At 34.0% G+C, this 25,409-nt stretch overlaps 1 protein-coding gene across 2 annotated transcripts in view; it reads left to right on the top strand.

The window, feature by feature from the left end:
* Positions 1–25,409, top strand: part of ADGRA1 (adhesion G protein-coupled receptor A1) — a 275,807-nt gene that overhangs the window by 29,525 nt on the left and 220,873 nt on the right. For both annotated transcript variants that reach the window (XM_032190930.1, XM_032190931.1), the window contains exon 2: positions 13,842–13,913. In XM_032190930.1, the coding sequence (XP_032046821.1) occupies positions 13,842–13,913 (72 nt within the window). The remainder of the gene's footprint in view (positions 1–13,841; positions 13,914–25,409) is intronic.

Genomic DNA, 25,409 nt, shown 5'->3' with positions numbered 1-25,409 from the left:
GCTTGCCTGCTCTCCCAGCCCTGACTTCCTTCCCTTTGCAAAGACTTTGCAAGATTTTTGGTGAGGTCCAGAGGAAATGAATGGAGGGGACTGCAGAGGTCACTGCCTGCTCCCTCCTGCAGCAGGGAGTTACGTACGTCCCTTGATATTTCAGGCAACTGTTTTTATTTCAAGGTTCCAAGCTCTTTTTTTTTGGTATGCATTTACAATGTTAGAGTTTGAAGGGCGAAGAAGACATTACTGCCAAATTTTTGTATTCCAGTCATGAATCAGGATTTAAAAAACAAAAATAACTACAAACCTTTTATTCTAAGGATTTTTCTATTTAACTAGCCAGTTATGAACTATGTGGTGCACTTAGGTCAGCTTTTTAAGCTTTTATTTTTGCATCTGCAATAGCTGGAAACTTTCTTATTTAAAGACTGCTAAAACAGACAATCAGAATTCTCAGATGGAGATGGAGATTAAAAAGTGCCAAGTTCCTCCAAAACTTCATTTCCAGAGTTGTCATCTTGAAATGTCATCTTGAAATGATGTAACTTCCATATCTTCTGCTACACCCTAAGTGTCTGTTACCCTAACAGTGTCTTGAACACAAAATGAATACCTGAGATATTTATTTGAGGAGTTATCTAAGGACCTTCTCATTTTTTGTCATTCTACTTGACTTCAAACAGGTCACACTGCTTTCCTAAAGTAGAAGAACTGCTTTTACTAAAGAAGTGTTCTTTATTAAAAAAAAAAAAAAAAAAAAAAAAAAAAAAAAAAAAAAGTGTTCTTTATTTAGAACAGTTCTGGAGCAGTTTAATAAATAGTGGATTAATTGTATGTGTGTAATTGTATGGTGTGGACCAGCCTTTTCTTTAGACATTTTTCTTTTTTAGTACTCATATATCTATATCTGCCCTACCTCTTCTATTTTATTTTCTGCTTTTTATTTTTTTTGTTCTTCCTGTGGACATTCTCTGTTTTTATGGAAATGAATAAATGCTACTGGTCTCACTCTTATATAAATATATAAGAGAGAGCAATTTCTCTTCATGTCATTTCAGGCACCCCTAAAAGGTGTAATCACTTTCATTATTTATTCAAGGTTCTAAAGACACTTCAAAAACATGTTTTTTTGTTTTTTTGTTTTTTTTTTTTTTTTAAGGGAAACTTAAAAAAAACAAAACTAAAATAAAAGAATAGGCAAACCATTAGCAATAATGGAGCTTCGTATAACAGCTGTGATAGCTTCAGGACACGATTCCCTACAAAGGCTTTGGAATTCCTTGTGGATATTGCTGCCAGACTTTATTATTGTAAAAGTGATGCAGTCAGCTACAGATACTGTAGAACTAAATGTATTGGGGCCATTTGTCAGAAATGTACTCTGGGAGGTAATGCTGAATACTTGCAATCAAGTATCAAAAAAAGGTGGTTGAATGAACTGAACTCTGACTAATATAAAGAAACAAAGCAAGGTAGGAAAAAGTTATTTTGTGATGGAAGTCAGATAAATTTTTAGGTTTTTGTTTGTTTGTTTGTTTCTATTATTTATACCAGTGTTTTGAACAGTTGTGTTGAAAGCTTTATTTCTAAGATTGCAGTTATAACTAAAATGGAAAGAACATCAAATATTGAATGACACAGCCTTGGGAAGAAAATTTTAAGTACCTGAGCTGATAGATAGCATTTGAGGCTAGGATTAAAAAAAAAAAAAAAAAAAAAAAAGAGAGAGAGAGAGAGACAGATCATAAGCAAGACTGTCACTGGCCATTTTAGCTTAGAAGCTGAGAGGTAGGGGCACTTGGAGATGATTGCTGTTGTGTTACATTTGTTACACTGGGTGAGAACTGCTTTCCAAAACTGCTTATGGGAATCTTAGGTTTTAGCCCATTTTCTTAAGATAACTACGTTGTTCTTCACCAGTGCAAAATCCACTTGCAGAGGTAAGAAACAAGAGCCTGGCACAGGCTCAAAATCAGTACTGCTAGTGAAGCAAACCGAGTCTTTTACCTGTAATAGTTCATTATTAATTCAGCGTACTTATTTGGCACACCTTAATAAGTTTTTCAATTTGGAAATTAAAAGCTGAAAGCCTAACGTGAAATATTTTTTTTTTCTGAATATCTAGTCCATAATATATTAATATGGAGACATTTTTAATCATTTTAAACATTTTTAACATTTTTAAAGTAATCTCTTAAAGTTAGTGCCAGAAACAATAGAAACTCTATAAAGATTAAGAGTAAGGAGGACTTAATAATTTAAATATACTTTCTTTTGGACTCATTACTGCTGAAATGGGCACTGAATATCATATTTTTTTCCCCTTTGTTAAGCCTAAAGCTGCAAGTGCTAGGTTCCCATCATAGGAAGACTGTGAACCTACTGGATAGCTGGGCACATCTCTCTCTCTGTGGAGATGCTCAAAACCCAAGTGGACACATCTGTGAACAGCATTATCTAACTGGACCTGCTTTGGGCAAGAGGTGGTCCCTCATTGGAGGTCAATCATTGGATGTCCCTTCCAATCGAGGTGATTCAGAGACAGCGAATTAGCTGTAATTAGACATGTAGCCCTGCATTTACTACCTCAACTGGATGCTCTTCTGAATCTCAAATTTTAAAATTGTTTTCAAGCCATTTTCAGTACCATTAAAAGAACTGTAAGCTGATCTGATAGCATGTATGTATTATGGAGGGATTGCTGGTTCTCTGAATTAAATATGAATAATCACCAACTGTTTCACATCCCATTCTGCAAGTGCATATACCAGTAGCTGTCTGCAGTACTTTAGAAAAACTTCTTTGTCGCTCCCTTTTATACTTAAAATGTTGCTCCTATTTATACTTAAATCTCTGCTCCTGTCAGTCTTCTTTGAAACCAAATGAAGCACTAAGAAGAGTGTTTTGATGTGCAGTCCTACTGGTTGAGGCAATATAGAGCAAACAACTTACATTTAATAATCTAGCTCTTTAAAATGTCTCCTTACAAGAAAAGGGTTTCTCTTAAAATTCATCTAGGAATAATTTTCTGTTGTCAGATGTGCCTTTTTTTTTCAGGTTTTCAGTTTTCAGATATATTACCCAAAGGATACAGAATGAGTTTTGTATTTTTATTGAATTACCTGTTGATATATATCATCATTTAAGAAAATACTACTGCAGATATTGCTTTTGCAAAACACAACTACAGTCCCAGCAGAACCTATGAGCTAAGATATAACCGTTATAAAAATAAACCAGTTTTGGAGGAAATCAAAATAAGTTACTACAGTGAGAAAATTTTACTGATCTTTTGGATTTATATTCCACAGGTTTACTGTTTATCTGTTGCAGTAACTGAGACATACATCTTTTTGAGACAATTCTCATCATGTTTTACATAAACTATATCATCTATTTCATCATAATGTCATGTCAGAAATAATATGTAAAATCCAGAATGCAGTTTTAAAAAATACAAAAATAGCAAAACTAGGAAAAGCTGGTCAGGTGTTTCAGGCTTTAAAAGAAGGGAGCTGCCCTGAGTAAGAGTAACAATGTGGAAAGAAGCTAAAAGGATCTATGAGGGAAATAAGTAAAAGATAATAGAAAAAGTGTATTAAACAAGGAATGGTGACTCAGGAACTGTTAATCCTTTTTCAAAGTGACTTATAAAGGTGTAGTAAGATCCAAAACAGAAAAGATGAAGTATTTCTAATAAAAAATTAGACTAAAGAAATTACTGAAATTTAATTAAAATTTTTTTGAACTTAAACAAAGATTCAGAACTTATTCTGAAAATAAAAAGCTACTCCAATTCATTGTAGCCAATGTGAAGCAACAGGTTTTGCTTACCTGAAAGAGGTGCAAGGAAGATTGGGATACTGATGGTTATTTGAATAAGCTGTATGTTTAATCAGTTCTTACAATGAATCACCCTGGCTAATTACTTGTAGTAACCTTCACACCGTTTTGAAATGGGGATCCTAAATGATGTCCTTGGCCCACTGAAATGTGTAGAATTTCCTGTCCTAGAGGTAGGCTTCTTAGTCTCTTATTTATCTAGATGGTGCTGAGCATACTGAAATTCTCAAATCTGCACATTGTTCTTGTGTGTTGTTCGCTCAGCTGTTCTGCTCCTCCTAACGTTGTTTTCACTCTAGTTATCAGTGAACTGTATAAAAATATGAATGACTAAAAAATAAGAATGTCTTTTCACCATAATGTAAACTGCGTTGAATGAAAAGCTAATTCTCCTATAAATAAAGACTACATAAAAATCATTTACATATTATACCAGCTTATTTAGTGAAGAACTTAGATTTATTTTCTATTAGTCTTATTTTTGCCATTAAAAATGCATTTTAAGTATTTATATACGTGTATGTTTGCATACACGTGTATATATAAATATATATATATTTATATATATTTATATATATATGTGTATATAGATATAAATATATAGAGAGATATATAGAGAGAGATATAAAAGTCTCTGTGAGGGGTCAAAGGCAAACCATGGCATGCAGGCCCATGCTGTCATATCTACCTATGCTTTCAGAAATTGTGTTACTGAAAATTCAGATGTAATAATTCCCTTCTCACTGTAGAGATAGTTTTGAATAATTCCTCTCTTTCTCCAAAGAAAATGTTGAGAGTAGAATATTTGATCTTCAGAAACTAAGGCACGTAAATTTAATTCATATGAGCAATTCTGCTAGACTCAGTAGGACTCATCACTGAAAGTTAAACATACATAAGTATCTCTTGACTAAATATTGTGCATGTGATAAGTGTAACAGCATAGTCCAAAAGTTCACCATTTTTCAAAAGATATAATGGAAATGCTGTCTTATCAAAAGATCTTTTTTCTTTTTTGTTTTTTCAAATCACATTTGAAAGTTTTCTGCACTGAGATAAAAACTTAAAGCAAGATTTATATAGAGCATTTAATAATGTTATAATATGCTGTAGTAAAATAGTAATGATTCATCATGTTTTTTATATCCTCAGAAATTCAGTTTTTCCATGATTTCAGTGAAATAGGACTGCACACTTTTATTCTGTGTACTGTTTATTTTGTCAAACCTGTTTCTACAGTTACCCACTAAAGAAATAAATTTTTATGTGTTGAATTCCTTGAATACAGTTAATTGAACTTTAACTGTAGAATAATTTCAGTTTTCACTGACCTATAGATATGATCTTTTCATATGAGTTTTTATGGAAAAAATGCTTTACTTAAGAGGATCATTTAGTTCAGAAATTGCCAGTGCTTGACAACAAACAAACAAACAAACAAAAACATAAAATAGACAATCATACTTCTTGTCTGAAGTACTTACTGTCCTACTAGTAATGCTTTGATTCCCACCGCTTCTTTTCCCATTCAGTTAATGAATATCACCTTTTAGTGAAGGGAGCTTGTTTCAAAAGCTGGGAGCTCTTTAGCTCCCCCACTGTTACAAATCATATTAAGATTTCTCGTCAAGGGTGACCTTCCTGCTTTCTTTTCCTTAATACATTAATCCCACTGAACCAGGGAGAGCATAAATTGTGTATCCTGTTAGTGATGACGATAATTTGTTTTACTGTTTGGATTATGATGTTTTTTACACAAAAATGCTCTTGAATATGTTTTTAGTCAATTAAATCAGTTACTCTGATGATTTATGCAAGAACTTTGGCTTTGTTATTTTGAGTGTGATCTGGCAACCTCTTATCTCACCCAAGAGGAGTATTGATGAAAAGCCACCAGTAAGAACAGAAGAAACAAAAACAAGTATTTCACCTCTTATTTTGTTTTAGTAAATGTGAGGATATTGAACAGTGATTTTCTGCAAAAGCAATATTCTGTTTCCATAATATAAGTGGTCATATTATGAGTGCTACAGCTTCTCTTACTGCATTCTATCAAATGTATGATGGACGATTAGTATTTCTTTGCACTTTGAACTTTCATTCACATAAATAATTACTGAGAAGTAAATTTCTCAGTGCTTATAGTTCTATCACTTCTTTTGATATCATCATATAGTGTCAGGATCTGGAAATATCTTTCAACTGACACTGTTCTAATTAGATGGATAATTAGTACATTGTTACTGCTTTGGCTATAGCTGTTCATTATTTATTTATTTTTTTTTTCACCACTGATAGCACATTTCTTATCTACACTTGAAGGTCATTTTGAAAATTTTCTTATTTCTCCAGTGGTTGGGACTGGTTATGCTGCAAGTAAATTAAAGCTGATTGCTTGACAGCTGGAATACGCTGGAATAAAACCAACTGGAATTAGTGTGTTAAATGACTACTTTGTATTATGTGCTATAACATTTTTGTACGACCCCTTTTAAAAATGTTGAAAACAGATTTAGTTGGGGTTTTTTTGTTTGTTTGTTTTTTTTTTTTTTGAAAATCAATATGATAGACCACAGTCACCTTAGGGATGAATACGTTTCTTGAGACTATTATACACATCTGTAGTATACTTATAACTTCTCTTGATGCTTCTTAAAATTTGGGTATTCTCAAATGCAGGCACTGTGGATTACTGTCTTAAGTTTTAAGTATACAGATAGTGACTGATAATGAATGGATAAATACCTTTCGCATTTTAGAAGTTTTTCCTCCTTTCTGTCATTAGAATGTGCAGGTGTCTGCCCAACCCCATTCATCTGGTAAGCAGTCAGCACTGTTCATCAGGCATTTTTCTCTCTTCAGATATTCAATCTGTTTTGTTATTATTCTACAACTTTCCTCCCAATATATCTTTATTATTATGAACTTACTGAAGTCTTTGGTAGTACCTTAGGTGTGGTCTTCAGTTTGGAGAAAAAAAAAGTGCAATTACTAATGGTATTTTATGATAACTCTGTACGTCTCTACATATGCGGTATAAAAAGACAAAAAGCATTTATTTATTTTTTAATTCTTACCATTTTTCTCTTCCCAATTTGTTTTTATGGTGCAACTCTCAATGAATTATGCATGCTGTTGGAATAAACAATATTCTGGTTTACCGAGGAGGATTTCAAAACCTTAAAAATAATTTATCATTTTACACTATGGTGTTTCAATATAAACAATTCCAGTCTTATTATGATACCACAAAGAAACGAAGTACATTCTCACATTTTTAGGGGATGTTTACACACACTCCTTTTGTATCTGATCATATAATGACTGTAAAGAGAAGAAACAGCTTAGACTGTTACATTTCAACTGTTATCAGTTTCATCTAAAGGAGTTATTATTAGTGCTTGTATATATTTATATAAAAGTTGTTCTATTCTGCTTGAACTGAAGATAGTACGTAAGAGAGGCTGTAAAATTTAAAAAACAATTTCTTCACGCAACCCCAACACAGAGGTCCCAGATGTACAGTCTTAATGGACTGAACTTTCTATCTTTTGTCAAATTATCTTGGATATCCATCTAGCACACCTTTTTATCTAAGAAGTTGGGGGGAGAAAAAAACACAACAGAAATGAAAAGGAAATGCACAGCAGGGGCAGGGGTGGTTGCTCTTTCCTGTGTTACTTTGGTGTACCTTCAGCTGGTGTTGGAATGGACCTTAAAGAAAGGAGTTCAGAGCAGGTCATGAGCTGAATACTGGTTGTTCAGCTCATCCATCAGCTAGAAGCAGAACTGGGTCAAGTCTGGTCTTCCTGTCTGAACTAGTTCCTGGGCTGCCCAGCAGAAAATCCAATGTAATTTACTTTTTTTTTTTTTTCCCCACGTGAAATTTTTATTTATTTTTTTTTATTCTCTGGGAAAATTATCAGAGGAAATGCATATTTTAAGTAACTCTTCCTTCTCTGTTCAGTATGCATTTGGGAACTGCAGGCTCCATCTAAATATTTTGTCTTTCTTGGGTCTGGTTATCAGAGATGTGCTTTTTCTGTGTGGGATTCACTACTGCATGAGTTCATGCTCTTTGGGATGTGGCATTGTCTCACTGAAAAGGCTTCAGCTGTGGAATTTGTTTATTATATTGAGTGAACCCAAGTCCATTGACTTCGGGGGCATGATATAAAGATTATTTCTCTTTGCTTGAGGGGTTGCATTTGAAGTTTGTTTGCATTATGACTGAGAACTTTTTGTTTGACAAATCTTGATGTACTACAGTAGATTACCTAATTCTAGGCGTGTTTTATACCTGAATAAAACTTTGTTGCTGAGGACTACATCTTTGCACTTTTCATAGTTTCATGAAAGCAAAAGTCATGGAAACCATTTAAGGAAACTGTGATATGATTTTTGTTTGATTAACTCTAAAGGAAGGACTAGAAAGGAGTTCGGAGAAATGGGTTGTAGCCCATTAGAACAATTAATCCTTTTAGGTATGTTGGCACTAATAAAGAATAACATAAAGTGGAAGCAATGACTCTTTGATTGTCTTTGCTTCTCAGTTGTTAACATGCTTTTTGGCATGATTTTGGTCCTTGTTAGGGAGCACTATGCTGGAAAATGTTCATGCCAATGTTCTACCCAAAAAGGGAAAGTTTGAGACTCTGTCCCACACAATTCTCCAGTCCTGTTCCAGCAGGCTTCCATTGGCAAATCATCTTCTGTTCTCAGGAAGCCACACACCTCCACACCAAAAATCATGCTTCAGAAACGTTGTTCTGATTCTCTGTGGCATTCCCTCCATGCTCTTTCAGATACTGTGAACAAACTGATACTTATTTTAGGATGATCTGAACACCAGAAGGGGCCAAGAAGAGATCTAAGGCCAGGAGCCACGTAGTTGGTGCCACTTAGCCTCAGGGAATGATATCTGGCCCTTTTTACATAGTAATGCTCATGTAGTCATATAATGCACAAGCTGAAAATGCCACAACTGTTCTGTGGCTGCTGCTGCAATAGTTTGGGGGTATTGGTCATGAGAGCAGGGCACCATTTGGTCTCTCTAGGCATTCAGAAAACATCGGACCAGCACCATTATCATAATAACCCTTATGATAACCCCACGTTTTTTTTGTTGTTGTTGTTGGTTTTTTTGTTTGTTTGTTTGTTTTTCCTGAGGGAGTTCTACTTGCGCTCTGTTGGTTGCTCTGTGATGTTGCCTAGCAAATTCCTAAAGGCAGCAAGTATATGCAGTTAGATATGTGCTTGCAAATACATTCATATTTGCCTTGAATATCAAGAACTTATATATTTGTTTCACCATAGTCATCCCCTCCAAAGAAGAGGGGAAAGAAAAAAAGCTGCCATTTAAATATGAACCTGCCTTGCAACCTTTATATAGGTGAAAAGGACAAATGGAAAATTGCCTAATATTCACACTTCTTTGGGCTAGTTATCTCATAGCAGATACTTGAGGTTTTGGATCTCTATCTCCACTGGCCCTCATGTCTCCCTGATAAGCAGCACTGCTGTGTATGTGAGGCTGGTTGTTTTCCAGTGTGGTATGAATGAAATAGCCTACAGCCTGTGTTGCAGCCCACCAGAGAAGTGTGTTTGTGTGATGTATGGATTACATGCTCTAGGGTATAGCCTGAGCTATATGTCATGAGAGTGTTTGAAGGCTTCAGAGCCTGTGGGAACAGCTCCACAGGGTGGGAAAGGACAAACCTGGTGTAGAGTTACTGTCTTCTGGATGTGGTCCCTGGGACAAACAGTCCCCCAGAGCATCTTGGGAGAAGGAGACCTAAGTTGCAAAGGGATTAATGAAGTGAGATGGGAATTCAGTAATGTGTCTGGTCAGGGGAGTGGTGCTCCCCAGTAGTATCTTAGATGGATTTCATGAGATCTAGGACTGAGTACCATCATCTGATTTATTTGGTTTGCATCTTAGGTCCGTTACTTGGGGTTTAGATCTTTATATATATTGCAAGGACAGTCTGAAAACTGAACTCTAAAATAAATACCTTCTCAAAAGGTTTCTCCAGGAATCTATTTATTTATTTATTTATTTATTTATTAAAAAGAAAAGTAAAACATTGAATGGAATTTGGTTTAGGAAAATAACTTCACTGGAATAAAGAGTGTTCATTTTCTTAGTGTTTATTTCTTCATAATAAAACATTTAAAATGTGAAATTCTTAACACATGGCTGGAAACTGGTAATTATTTAAACCAGCTGCCTAGCTGCAATGTATAGCAATATTTATTTTATCACTATGATTCAATAGCACAGGAGAAAAAATAAGGCAATTGAAAATGCTGTGAATGAATAAAATGTGAGAAATACTTAATAATGTGTGCACAGCAGTGATTTGTTCTAAAAATCAAAATTATATTTAATCTTTTATTAAAATAAATGATTAATTTTCTGATGTGGTTAAAAGTACTTTTACATCTTGAAGTTGTAATTACAGTATAAGTTATCTAAAATCAAATGCATGACTAGCACCCTTTTCCACGTGTTTATCCAACAAACCTTTGTGCCTGTAAGTATGTGAAAAGGATGCTCTTCATGTCTTTTTTTTTTTTTCCTTCAAGATTTCTGCAGGTCTCTAATTGCAAGCATCTTCCTGTATGCAGGTGACTAACTGTGTTTAAGGTAAAAGAGATGCCTAACTTGTTATGTTATAATTCATATTTTTCATTCAGTTTTTTTTTCTAAAGAAGTAATATACAAAATTATTCAGTGTAATTTCAGCATCAAGAGTAAGAGCTACAATTTGACCAGGTACTGATTACTTGAAAGGGTTTCTTTTCATCATCTGTAGTTAAGCCTCATTTCTGTGTTTGTATACTGAACAGTGTAACAAACATTTTCCTTTATCTTCTAGCTCCTTCCCACAGCATGTTCTCAGAAGGGAAGAATGTTATGAATTGCATGAAAAGTTTGATTTAATTCATAACTGTAAAAAAATAATGTTATTTAAGTTTTCCAGTGAAGTTGTTCATTGTATTCACAGAACTGTTTTTTAGTGCAAATCAAATCCATTCTGATAACAGCCCATTGCAAGGTTTTGGACTTCACTGCAGCTAATTAAAAGCAGGTGGATAATTCCCATGTAACAAACCATCTCAATGAAATGTAGATAACATATTAATTGTTAAAGAAGAATATATAATTTCTTCCCCACAGACCTTATAGGAATGCTAGGATTCTCTAAAGCCATGATCCTTTCATATTTTGAACAGAAAAACAATTGTATTTTAACTATGATGCTCATACTACTGTGTTTATTAAACCTGCATTTTAGTTGGCAGTGTAGAGAAGAGAAGGCCCTGAAGGAAACCTAAGTTTCGAAACCTGATCTCTGTGTGAAAGTCTCTGTGAAAGTATGGTATAAAGACCTGAAAGAATTAGTTCAGAAATGCAAATTTATGTAGTTAAATTCTATATTTTTTAATTTTGTGCTGTCTGTTATATTTTTCAAGAATTTCTTCTTCAGAGAAACAAAATTGTGACTAAATGAGATGGCAGTATTATAGAGCATGAGCTGTGTTTACTGACTGCTCTGTTTATAAACCAAGTGTTCTGTTTAATCTTGTAATTTATTTAGATAGTTCTCTGTAACTTCTAGGAGTTTGTTTTATGTGGATAAAAGATGCTGCTTTCAGTCTACTTACCGGGGCCACAGGGCAGGAGACCCAGAAGTGGAGTAGGAGACTAGTGTGCTGCTCAGTTGTGGGATTTTCATGGACTTGCCAGCCATGTTCAGACTGCCCTCTTTTTCTAGGCATAATGAACAGAAGACCCGAAAAACAAATTGGCACCGTGAACATCTTTCAAAGACAGAAATAGTTGTATTTAAGCCAGATGAGAGTTCTGAAGTGCACGTATCTTTGTGAATCAGGCTTTTCAGAACAGTCCAAATATAATATTTATATCTAATGTCATTGTAATAGGCCTCAGAGATGGTCTCTCTGTAACACAGTATATAACTAAATGACCCAGTATGAAGTGGAATTTGAGACGTTAGTCTTTCCAAGCCTAGCCAATTTAAATGTGGGGACTTTATTTTTTCTTGACTGATCCAAGTTCTGTGCAGTCTCAGAAGATAAGATCAAGGAAATAACAGAATAAAATAATAGAAAATTTAATGTAGTTACATTTTCCAGTTTAGATATTTATAATTTTAAAACAATTACCAAATTTAGTCACAGTATGGGTATCTAAAAAATTCAGAAAATCTGACAAATAAGACAAATTGAATCCATTTTTGATCTTTCATTATGTCGTTGTTAAAATACATTGCTAAGACTTTCCTAAAGAGTTGATTAGAGAAATACTTAATGTTGTACATATGATATTTTTTTTAATCTGAAAAGTAGGAGGCAGATCTTACGAGATGTGGAGTTTCTTAGATCACGACAGTATACTGCGTGTATATTGGAGCATAGCCATTTTTATGTTGTAAACACAGGAATCTGCATGCTTTCAGATACCTGGGTTTAATTGTTCATGATTGATCCCAAATTGCCACGTGTATGTTATAGTGCCTGGTTCTGGGTAAGGAGTAATGTTGCTGCATAAGCTCATTCAGTCACACCAGGGTGTAATAACACACACATTAGCTCCTAGCTCAGAGCTGAATTGCTCTGTTCTTCATATCCTTTGGCAGTGGGCCATCAAAATACCTCAAATTATATGCATATGTTTATTGGTAAATTTTACAAATAACTTGAAAAAATCTCCAAATCTTACTAACATTACAATATTTTTCTACATCAATTATACTTTGTTTCAGTATCAGTATTAACGTGTTTTCATTTGCATCTAGACATAAGAAAATATGTGATATGCATATGCTTGGAAAAGTGCTTACTGTTTATTTGTAATAAGAAATACTAAGAGCCAGACAAGATAAGATAGTCTTGTGCGACACATAATTTTAAAACTTTAGAAAAAAAGCAAAATGTTGGTTCACAAGGTCTCAAGCTCGCTAGTTATGAGCATATGATTTCTTCTGACATTTGGTTTCTATCCTTATGGTAAGCAATGTCTCTTATTTTGAAATGGACTTTGAGCTCTTCTATAACTTATTCTAAATGTTACATGAAAATATTCCTTTTTTACAGCATACAACAAGTGGAATAAGATTTGTTAAGAGACAGAAATTTCTTCTGCACATTGAATAACCATTCTTTTAAAAAAAAAAGAAAAAAGATTTCTTGAGCTTCCAAAACAAATTGCACTTCTTTTGTATATTGTATATTTTAATAGGTAACATCTTCAGAATGACTGCATATTTGTATTGTATTGCTTCTGAAATAGACAGGAAAATATTGCAGTGCAAAATCACTAAATTAGGGCCTCTTGTGACACCAACAGAGGAAAAATAGACAACTTCTTCAATAGCTTGTATGTAGGGTCAGTTTGCATGTATACTTGATGGTTGTGAATAGTACAAACTTTGCTGCATTACTGAATTTCTACTGTATAGAGGTTGAAAGAGGAAAACATTTTTGACTAAGCCTCTTTTTTGTGGTAAAAGTCTTTTTTTTTCTTTTTTCTTTTTTTTTCTTCTTTTTTTTTTTTTTCTTTTCCCCTCTTTTCTCTCTTCTATAGAAGGTGAAAAGGAAATATTTTCTGTTTTCTGTCTCAGTTTTTAACATTCCCCTAGCTTCATCAGCCTTTTTGTTGACTGGGAAGTCCAGCAAATATCTTTGCCAGTAGTAATTTTGAATCTACTAGTGTTGTGGGGACACATCGATATTATACTTTCCAAGTTGTAGCCAAAGTTCATTTGTTGACATATTTCTTGAATGTGCTTTTATTTAATAAATAAGAAACTGAAGGAAATGGTAATCTTTATGTACTGCTATGATGGGAAAATGCAAATGAGGCACAGAATTTTGTGATTAGTATTTTACAGAGCAGTCATTTACTATAATTACATGTTTTTAATCAGTGGAATTATCATGTTCTATTAACCAAATTCTTTTCTGACTTATTCTAGGATTCTGAGTAACAACAAGATCTTATGGTTGAAGAATGGCTCTTTCTTTGGACTGAGATCCCTGGAGAGACTGTGAGTAACTGATCAACCTCTTTCCACCTTCAATTAAAAAGTCTTCATATTTTAAGTGTAAAAACAAACCTCAAAAACAAAGTTAAAGTGTTCTGAACTGTGCTGCATAGTACAGTTTCTAAGCAGTTGTCAAGTTAAGAAACAGAATAGAAATGAGTGAATGGGGATGGACACTGAAAATACAGGAAGGCACTACCATCAATTTGGAACTAAAATAAACATCCAGTCAAAGACTTGTACTACGCTGTGTACACTATCATAGTGAAGACTGGTATATGTAATGGTAACACTAACGTACCTGACATATAGTTTGGATTGTTTAACTCACTGGTCTCCAATACTTCTATTTTTAATTATATTCTAGACAAAGAAATTGGACAGCATTTATCACTGGAGCAGACAGTGACATTGATGTAGCTCCATGTTTGTATGTTTGCAGTCAGCATTTAGAGGGGGTAGAGAATGAGGTTTCCATCTAATATGCTCAGAAACAACTGATGAAATAGGGAGGAAAACATTTGGAAACTTCAATGAAATAAATGCACTGTGCAACTCTGTTGTAGAAACACTGTTTTCTGTATATATAGGTCACTCGTTTGAAAATAATCACGCCAGCAAGTCTAAAAGTCTTTATAGTCTCTTTTTTCTTTTTTTTTTTTTTTTAACTTCTCAACTTACTTTGCCAGTACATCTAAATGAGTAATTATATTATGCCTTATCTTAAAATATCTTCTGCAGCTTAAGCTAAATTATTTTTATGTTCATTCCTAAGAACACCTTCATTATATAGAGCTGTGGATATAAAGTAGTTGTTACATTTGTGTATTCATTAATATATTCATGTATTCTATGACAAGTGAAAGTTACCATATAGTAAAAAAAAAAAAAAAAATAGGAAAAAATGTATTTAATTCAACACTAACTAATATTTTACTATGTATGTGTGTGATGTGCCTGCTGTTTATGGCTGTGTATTAAGCCAGGTAATTAAGTATGTGATACTGAGATATATGACTAGTCTAAATGTAAGTTAAAAATAAACAATATATTTCAATGGAATAATCCCTTAAGCACCTTCAAGGATTAGGATTGACTAACTGCCTATGTAAGTGAATATTATTTTTTTTCTGCATACAGTTATAGATGTAACAAATTCTTCATTTAATATTAGCATATATTAAGGAGTGGAATATTAATGGAATGGAGTAGTTCTGATGTGTGTTATTTATTGACTAGCTAATTCTCAGTTGTAACAATGATGATTTGTAAAGATGTTTGCAAACATTTTAGAGAAAATGTAGAATAAAATATAGAATTACAAATTTATTGAAAGAAAATAAATCAGTAAATAAAATCCTAATGTATTACAAATAAAGCATTGTTGTTTAGAAATAGAGGAAACCATTTCCTCTTTTTTTTATTTCCTTTTTTTTATGTTTAATTTGCATTTTTATACATCTGACAAGGAAACTTAAAACAAATATGCATATGGATTCATAATGAATTAGATTTGAATAAACTGGCAATTGCATTAAGGATGTACTTTTAAAAAACCTTGTTAGTTATCTAGTTAGAGAAATACTTTAACCTGAAGAGACATTGCAAATGGTATTGAAAACAGTCAGAAAACAACAACAACAAAATACCTTAGTTGTGTAGCCTCAACTGTCATCACCATCTAAACCTTATTAATTTTATAGTATTGATTTTCACAACATTACAGATGAAATGGGTGTCATCTCTGTGTATGGTAAGTGCTCTTTGGCCACACTGCTAATACAAAATCAATAAGTCATTCTTGCAGCAAAGGCTAGGAGTCAGGTGGTGACATTCTCATCAGATTCAAATGCCCTGCTGCTTGTTCTGTCCCTGCACACTTCTCATCAATATTTACAAAGATCCAGTTTCAGCAGGGAAGTTGGAAATGGCTTGGATAATCTACTTAAGAGGTGGAAGCAGTGGGTGTGGTCTGGATGAGTACTCTTAACCTTTAGACAAGGTTTCCCAACTATGCCTCACATTATACATAAACCACTTTAGAGTTACTACAGACACTTAAAACGGAGCACCAATCCAACTGAAGTAAGGTTCAGTTTACAAGATGATATGATTAGAATGTAAGCATGCTGAAGTTAAGGCTTACTCATTTAATTTAGCTTTGCACTCCTTGTGGTCTTAAAACGAACAAACAGTTAGTGAAGAGAATGCCACGGAGACAAGAATTGTGTGTCAGTAATTCTTTTGTGGTTATGGTGAACCACAAGAGCATTAGCTCATGTGGACTATAAAATCATTTAACGTCAAACTTGAAAAATTTAGAGGGGAAGTAAAATATCAGGTGGAACAGAGTGACTTGTATATTCCGGCTTTTTCCCAGAGTGCTCAAAACCACTTTTTGAGCAGAGAGTTGTTTCAAGCCATAGTACAGTAAACTAGAGACAACTTTCACCTTATTATTTTGCTTTCTAAGACATGTCACAACAGGAATTGGATTACAGAAGTGTTAGTCCTCCCAAGTCCTGGTGATTTCTCAACAGTGTATTACACAAGTGAGAGGTCTCACTGAGTTTTAAACCAGAACTCCCCATTTTATGCAACTTTAATCAAGTAAACTGAGAAACTTCAGACTGCTCATCAACAGTCCGTTCTACTAGTAAGGGAGTACCTATTTATTTAAATCTTAAGACTATGGAAGACTGTCTCACATAGTGCATGAAATGCATTACTTTTCATTGTTTTGTTCTAATCTTAGTTGGATCTGACTTTGTATTGTTTCTGCAGGCTTCTCAGAATTTTTCTTTTTCTTTTTTTCTTTTTTTTTTTTTTTTCAAACATAGAATGAGTATTTTAACTTTTCTATTTTGAATTGTCTTAAACTGTCTTATTGCTGTAAAGGGAAATCTGATGTTAACTTTTCAGATGATGCAACCACCCGGAGGGGAAAAAAAAGAGGATACAGTTATTTCCTTTGTAGATAATAAAGAAAGAAAGACAATAAAGAAAGATAATAATCTTTACTAATAAGTATTAATATTGAATATACAATAAATGTTTGTATTAAAAACAAAACATTTAATAGTATCTGTATTAAAACATGTATAATTAATAATGATCAGAATATATTTAAGAAATGTTAACATTTTTACTCAACAGTTTATAAAAATGCTTTGAAAAAACACCATCCAACAAAAGGTGCCTTTTTTGTATTCTGTGTGTGTGAACTGTGAGTCACAAGAGTGCTCTGTAGAAGTGGCACACACTCTCAGTACTTAGCTTGAGTTTTCTGAAACCCTTGTGGTGTTTTGGAAAGGTTGACTCACAAATGTGTTTTAGCATCTGGATCATGATGCACCTCTGTGCCTCTGGGCTTACTTTGTAGTCTAACTAAAAAGAGGTATTAAGAAGTAAATAGTATTACTTAAAAAACCATGTGGGAATAGAACTTTTCTGTAAACTTAGGATTTGGACTGTCCTTAGTTATATAGACCTTGACTACTCCCTTTGTTTTGGATGCAAATCAGAAGTATGGGTAGAAAAATAAACGTATTTGAAACAACTGTGGTAAACAAACTGTTACGACCTTGAACCCATTTTTGTGGTACACACTGTGGAGATGGCTTTGTATTCAGGAAGGCTGAGAGTTCAGTATGGCTTTGAATCTTGTGGCAAAGACTTGACAGCTTGTAATTATTTGGGGTCCGGTGCCTACCCTGTTGGTATTTGGTGTCTTACATTCTAGTGAGATACATCGATCTGCATGAAGTAATCATAAAGTAAGTTTTTCATATGCTCTAGGGACCATATAAGAAAAACAAAGTGGGTTTTCCAAGCCATGAGACAGTGAGGTGGTCCTGTTGAGTAAGTCTCAGCTATCCAGAAGCTCTCATTTAGTTAGTGATTTGGAGGATGTGAATAACTGATAGAGTATGAACCTATGTAGTTTGGTGGTAAAAAATATTGCATAAATTGAAACAATACATTAAATAGAAAATCTGTTCTATTGTAGTTTGATTTTATATATATATATATATATATATATGTATAAACTTATGAGCAGTAGGGATAATCATTGTTATCACTTGAGGCTAGTGCAGACTGCCAAGTTACTAGTGGGTGCTCTATCATGGCAGTAGATGGCATGTAGTCTCTGAGCTACAGTCTCTGAGCAGTGTGCCACAAATATTAGTAGCAGTAGTGGAAAATATCTTTTTTCTTGACAATACTCTACCTCTAGAAGTATCGCTTCTGGAGAGTACCCTACTCCACGTAATGCTTCTGAGTACAAGAACTGAGGCTGTTGGACCAGGTGCTCCAGCTGCGCTGGACCCAAAGTCCAGATCTCAACTAGGAAATTAGATGTTTTTCCCTCATCCTGATGTCAGCTGGCAAAAAACCAGTATGCATCTGAGCTATTAACAACACAAAATTTTCTTATGCTCCACAACAGCCACTGCATCAAAATTGTGTGGATAGCTCCCCAAGCACCTTCTACATGGGGCAATCTGTTGTGGCTTCTACTCCCCTGTGGGTTTCCTGGTACTCTAGTTGATCTAGTACTTGTGCATTTTCTGAAGTGGTTTTATGAAAGCTTTCTCTCTCTTTCATAACTGAATGTATGTTTTCATGAAATGTATAGAAGCATAATTACCTTTGAGGCTGCTGCTACTTTTTCCCCTGTGGCTGAAACTCTTTAACAGGTTCAGAAGTTATTTAGAGGGAATCAACAAATAAAAATAAAGAAACATAATCAAACAGACCATCATTGCATAAGCAGTGTTTCCTTGGGAAATCAGGATGAAAGATCACTGTGCAATATTACACAGATTGTTTCACAGTTCACCAAGAACCAGGCATTAACAGTCACTTTAAAAGTGACTGTTTTACAGAAACTTGCTATTGCATTTCCTGGTGTTTCTAGACAATGAAAATACCACTGAAGTATCTTTAGGAATTTAGGGGTTAATTTACTTTTTGTTTTAGTTTTCTTCATTTTGTCTATTTATTTATTTGTTTTAACTATATGGACCGGACTTATTAGACTAGGTCTCACATTGTATATTACCTTTATTAAATGTTGTGTTATTGTAAGGTTACCAGCTATGCGGGCACATGTTGTCCTCATTAATTATTAGATAAGAATGCACAAAAACATGTTTTTGTTAGATTGCAGCATAATGACTTTCTGCAACAATATATTGTGCTGCGCAACTGAAATAATAACACATTAACTTGGAATGAAAGGGCAGGAAAGACAAGCACAACAAATAAGACTATAGAAAAAATTATGTTGTTAAACAGCTGGTATAAAAATATGGTATTTAGGTGGTCTTTGGCAAAGCTCAAGTGATGAAATGTTAAAATATAAAGGTTTTGCATTTTTATATACTGAAGTGTTTCTTATAACATACAATTTACATTGTTTAAATTACTGGCCACTTAACTTTTCCTGCCTATACATTTGAAATGTATGTGTACGCAAGCAGAAACAGAAATATACTTATTTGGCAGTGTGAAGGATTGGGAATATGCTTAAAGAAATGCTGAAACAATTTAAATTAATATATATATATATATATATATATAAAACATATTTAAAGTTAGAAAATTCATAAGTTAAATTTCAAAATATTTGTTCTTGTACAGACTTGTTTAAAAATATATAAATACTAGTTGTTATAAGATAAAGTTTTGTGATCCATCCAGGATTCAATTGCAGATTTTTTTTTTATTTTTATTTTGTAGATGCTACATTTAAGGCATTGCATTTGATTAATAAAAGCAGATTTTTAGCCACTGTGCCTTTTACTTAAGGTTAATTACACCTTCTTAGTCATAAGTTGTATTCACAGAGAATTTTATGCATTCTATAGCAAATACATAATAGGACATAGTACTTGTATATTGATGTAAAAGAATTCTTTGAAAGAAGAGAATAAATAAAAAAACATTTATTTGAGGCAAATGACTGAAAATCAAAGATGTATTTTTTGAGGGGGTTTTCCATAAATTGTCATTAAATCTTTGTCACATCTCTTTCTAACTTAATTTTTCATCCACAAAATAATATTGTTTGGTTAGTATCTCCAAATTTAGTAATACTGGAGATCTCAGAGTGAAAAGATTATATGAAAAACTATGATGATAATTATGTAATGCCAATTATTTTATGTGGCAACCTTATATAGATTGAATAATCTATTTTTTTATGATGCACTCCTTACAGCCTGGATGAGAAGCAGTCTGAAGCAACATGAATACACAGGTGCAGAAAGGGTATTGATGTTTAGTTGATATATTTTGTGCAGTTCCATGCATCACCAAAATTAAGTTATTAGCTAAGTTTAGTAGTAGATTTAAACTTCAGTTTTTGGTAAGCAAAGAAAAGTCTGTTTTTGTAGCAGAAAATTGTCCCATACCAGAAAAATCTTTAGCTTGGAAGTAACTTTCTCTAAATCCCATGGAGACCATCTGAGTGTGGTCCTGGCTGAATTGCACAGTGCATGTACAGGTGTTGGACAGGGCTAGAGATGATCTTCAGTCTATAATCTCTTGTGACCCAGGATCTTAGTGACAAGACTAAGGTTAGTGCCAGCACATCTCTGTACCTGAGAGAACTATGACAAATGCTAGCAGGGTTACAGTGAAGTGTTGCTGTGGTCATCCTCTTGCTGCCTTCTTGACATGCTTTTCAGTGTCAGCATTAGTCCAGACATACACGTATATTACTGGAAGAATTTAATCCGGTGTAATCAAATATCACAGGGAAAAAATCAAACAAGATGGATCATATATAAAGCATTCATACTGCTATTAAAAATAGCTAGAATCCTGTTAGCAAGAAGGTCTTCATGTAAAGATTTGGACATATTCTGTTGCTTTTTATTTTTTTAATGAATAAAAATCACCTGTAGCTTTCCTATTGAATGTATTTCCCCCCCCCTCCGTGGACAGTACATGAAATCAGAAATATGCCAAGTAAGAATAATGTAATGAAAAAAAAAAAAAAAAAAAAAGCCTACCAGCACTTACCCCAAGCTAGGCTTTTGAGTTTGCAGAATTGATACTCCCATTCTCTGTTAGTATTTACTGGGTTAAGTGTTCTAACCGCAAAATGAGAGAGATGCATGGATGCCGTTACTACTGTAGCTTGATGAAAATGCCTGCTTGCTTACATAAGCAGCAAAACCTAAAGATTCCTTAAAAAAATATCATGGAACAGAAAACTGGACTTGGAAAAAGCTCTGTTGGTCCTCATGTAGAAGTCAGGGAGTACAGGTAAAACGTATTTCAAAGTAAATGCTGTTTTTGTTGTAGGTAGTATTTTAAGGAATTCCACAGAAGAAGGGTGTATTAATTTTCAATTGTTGCATAGAAATTTTGAGAAAACAGAGAAGGAGAAACAGAGGCAAGATTAATGTCACAAATGAAACTGGTGTTAACTTAATTCTGTGGTCCTTTATGGATCTCTTGGTTAAATCTTGTGAATAACAATGAGTTACTCATTTAGTGTTTAGTAACACATAAGCTAAGTAGGAGCTTTTTTTTTTTTTTTTTTTGGAGGGGGGGAGGAGAAGAAAAGCAACAACAAAACCCAACAACAACAATAAGTTACGACCTCCAAATTTTCCAAACTCCAGATATTACTGTGCCTTAGTATCAAAGAGAAACTTAGCATTTTATCAGGAATTATTAATCTATTGTTATCTTTCGTATGACTGTCAGAAACAGAAGAGTTAGAAATAAAAAGGAAAATTACATTACCCTCTTTCTAATAGGCATAGGTACTGTAAGTCTTGCAAGCATGAAGTGACTGTCAAGGCACTTGTAATGTAATCTGACAGAAAGATAATGTATTTTTTTTCTTCTAGGCAGTTGTTTTTATCCAGTACAAAATCACAATATTGGATATCACATACTTCACATTTTTGGGAATGAGGCAACAGGAAAATACCCTGTAAATATACTCGTGCAGAGCTTCCATATCATGACACTTTAAAAAAGCAATAATTCTCTAAAGAAAATATATTTCCTTTGGGGTATTACAGTGCCATTTAAAAGCAGCAGCAATTAACTCTGAAAGAACAGATTAGTGAAGTCAATCCCATAGTTTTAGTGCAAAGGATCCAGAACCAAGTGTGATTTTCAACTTTTCTTTCTACCTCAAGTCTGTTGTTTATCTTCTAAACATTCATTTCTCTGGGTCTCGTGTTATTTTTCCCTCTGATATTTTTACTCTCTGACAGAAACAACATGGACTAAAAGACCATGTCTGTGCTCTTAATTCTGTTCTTCATAATGAGACATAAGACTTGCCAGGGCTGCATTCACTTGCAGGCTACTGCTCATTGCCTGATGGGAATGTATGCTGAATATGCTGCTGGGATTACATTCCTCCAGTTCGGGCAAGAAGCTATGGTTTCAGCTTGGGCATGAAGTTGCCAGATGCTGGTATATATGTAGTAATAGTATTTAGAACATCAGTGGTTTGCCAGGCTCCATTTCTACACTTGTAGCCATTTGCCCCTCCCCCCCCCTTTTTTTTTTTTTACTTGACAAAACAGATTTCTGTTGGAAATGCTGCTGTGACAGAATAAAAATGTTTTCCGGGAATGCAGCACTTTAAAGAACACCATTGTCAAAGATGTCAGTATTTCGTTTCAAGTCTATACTGTTTTGTATTCATATAGCAGAACCTTCTGTCAGTGATCAAGCTGAACCATACTACTAAGTAGTGAAGCAATCTGTATACCTTTCCTATAAAGAAATGGCTTACTGGTTGGTGAAGAAGGGAAAAACAAGGTGTTTAAGGGCAGTTTGTATAAAGTCATACCAGCAACATGGTGGGAAGACAAGCTGATAAAAATTAGTGCTAGTTGATCAATAACTGAGCTAATCTAATGAATGAACTGCAAGATAAATTGCTAGCAGACTCCCTGTGTTCAGTATTCTGAGGTTGTGATTCCTCAGCTGTAAGCTATTTTTTATGCAGATGGAATAATATTTTCAAACTTCAAAAAGTATTATAATTATCCTTGAATTCATATGTGACGTGGTCTGTAGCATTTTTAATGTTAAAAAGGCCAAAGGTAGTTACCTCATCTTGTAGTACATGGGCATAAAACGCGAGGGACCTCAAGTCTTGAACAGGAACATCTCTCCCGCATAAGGGTGTGCCCAGTCCAAAGTCCATCCTTCCTTCCCAGAGCTTTCTAGGCTTTACTGGTCCTTTTCAGTTTAGCTTTTTCTTTCTCTCTCTTTCTCTCTCTCTCGCTCTTTCTCTTTCTCTCTCTCTCTCTCTCTCTCTCTCTCTCTTTTCCTCTTTCCCTCTCTCTTTCTCTGACTTGATTTCAATTGACAGACATTTCTCATTAGCTTATTTATAGAAAAAAAGTAGTATATAAAATTTATTCTATCCCAAAAGCTTAGGTCTACAGACCTGTGAGGTCTCTGATGAACACCTATTACTCACTCATGTAAAGGTAGTGCAGAAATGTGCCAATGGCAACCAGTGACCCTTGGAGCTTGTTGCCCTCAAAACTTATTGGAGTGCTTGCAGAAAGTATAGTTGATTTTCTGACTTTTGTACTTCACCAAAAATCTCTGAGAAGATTAAAAAAAAAAAAAAAAAAAAGGAAAAGAAAAAAGAAAGAAAAATAAGAATGCACTTGAAATAGAAGTAAAGACTATGTTTTATGCCAATTTAATTTAAAAAAAAAATACAAACCCAAAATAAGTTGTCTGAAGTAGTTAGGAAAGCTGATGTAATATAACAGCTGTGGGCAGTTTTTCTCCCCACTTCTTAATATAGACAGAATTGATTAGTTGGGTGTAGTATAGTGCTGCGTGTGTCAAGTAGGTACAAAATGGTTGTTCTCACGAGAAAATTGCATGCAGACTTAGCACATGATAAGCTGTCTTGTGTTAACACAAATTGCCTCGTTCTTGAAATGGAAAGTGACTGGGAGAGCTATAGAGGATGTTTGTGTAGTCTGAGCTATGCACATATTCTGTGGAAAAAAAAAAAAAAAAAAGAATTAAAAAAAAATCCTCTGTGGTCTACTCTAGAAAGTGTTTTGCTGAGGAGAATACAGAGAGAAATATTGTGCTGGAATAAAAATGTGTATTTTTATTAACTTGTGTACTTGAATGAATAAACTGAAATTATTATATGTAATGATAGTGAGCTTCATCTTATAGAAATAAGCAGTTTTAGTTAAAAATAAGCCACTTGAGTTAGCATAATGGGAAAAAAAAAAACAACTTGTTGAAGCATAAATAAAATGTTTTTTCATGCTTTTATAAATCAAAAAACTGCCAAAAGGGCAGCTTGAAACTCTTCAAATCCATTCATTTCTATCTATGAAAAAATCTGAAAGATGTTAAATCAGGAAAAATGATTGTAGTTATAGGTATCTGAAAATATATATATATATTAAAAAGCATACCCTCTCAACCATAGCTGTAATACTTTTGCTATGATGTGGTAATTACTGGCCAATGAAAGAAACTTTTACAGTTAACGTACATTCCCCAGACACATGGTGCATATGTTATTTTCGGCAAGTGTTCTATTTTTCATTATATTTTATTTTTTGTGTTCAATATTCACATTTGTTTCAATGCAAAGTAAGTTAATACTTTTAAAAAAGACCTTAAAGACATGCCTTTCAGCTGAAACGGGAGTTTAAAGTACATTGTGTTCAGAACAAAGCAGTGTTTTCTGTAATGTGTCAGCAGCTAAGTTGAGCATTTGATAGCTTTTTTCCCCTTTGTACCATTAATTGCTTTTAGGTTTTTCTGGGAAGTGCTTGTGCCTCACAAGGGACAATTCTCCCAGTTGAGTGAAGTTTAAGTACTGTATTAGGCTTTTCTACTGTATAGTTATGTGAACTTACAAAAATATTTAGGAATGTGTGACCAGAATGGATTGCAGCCAGACTATTTCCAGGGATAAAAAGAAAATTTGTTCAATGCTCCCCCTCATCATATACACCATAAACCAGCCACAGCATTAATTGCTTTCCAGCACTCCATTAAGAACACTGAAACTTCAGTTCAAAATAACGTCCCTTAAAAATATAATGTGTGAGAGGAGATGAAATTGTAATGTGACACTTTTATTTTTTTTTTTAATTTAATTTTATTTTCATAATTTTCTTTTTATGTTTCTTTGACACTGGAACAAATAAATCCTTATCAGTTCAAATCTGATGGTTTCTTTAACCATGAGTGTGCTAGCAAGGTACACTAACACAGGCACCTGACATGTTTTCAGTGCCTAACCAGTTCAGGTTGTCAGCACATACTATGCTCCCTCTCTTGGTACTTTTTAGCATCTTAATTAAAAGGGAGGAGGAGCAGGGGTGGAACCTCCAGAAGCCGCATCCTGCATCAAACAAGAAGTAATAAATAAATAAATAAATGCTGGTCCTTGCATGACAGCCTTGAGAGGCTTCAGCTCTGGAGATGCAAAGATTCATGTCACAAACTGCAATT

This window comes from Aythya fuligula, chromosome 7, assembly GCF_009819795.1.
Source record: "Aythya fuligula isolate bAytFul2 chromosome 7, bAytFul2.pri, whole genome shotgun sequence".
Taxonomy (NCBI): Eukaryota; Metazoa; Chordata; class Aves; order Anseriformes; family Anatidae; genus Aythya; species Aythya fuligula.
This window is presented reverse-complemented; position numbering and strand designations above follow the sequence as displayed.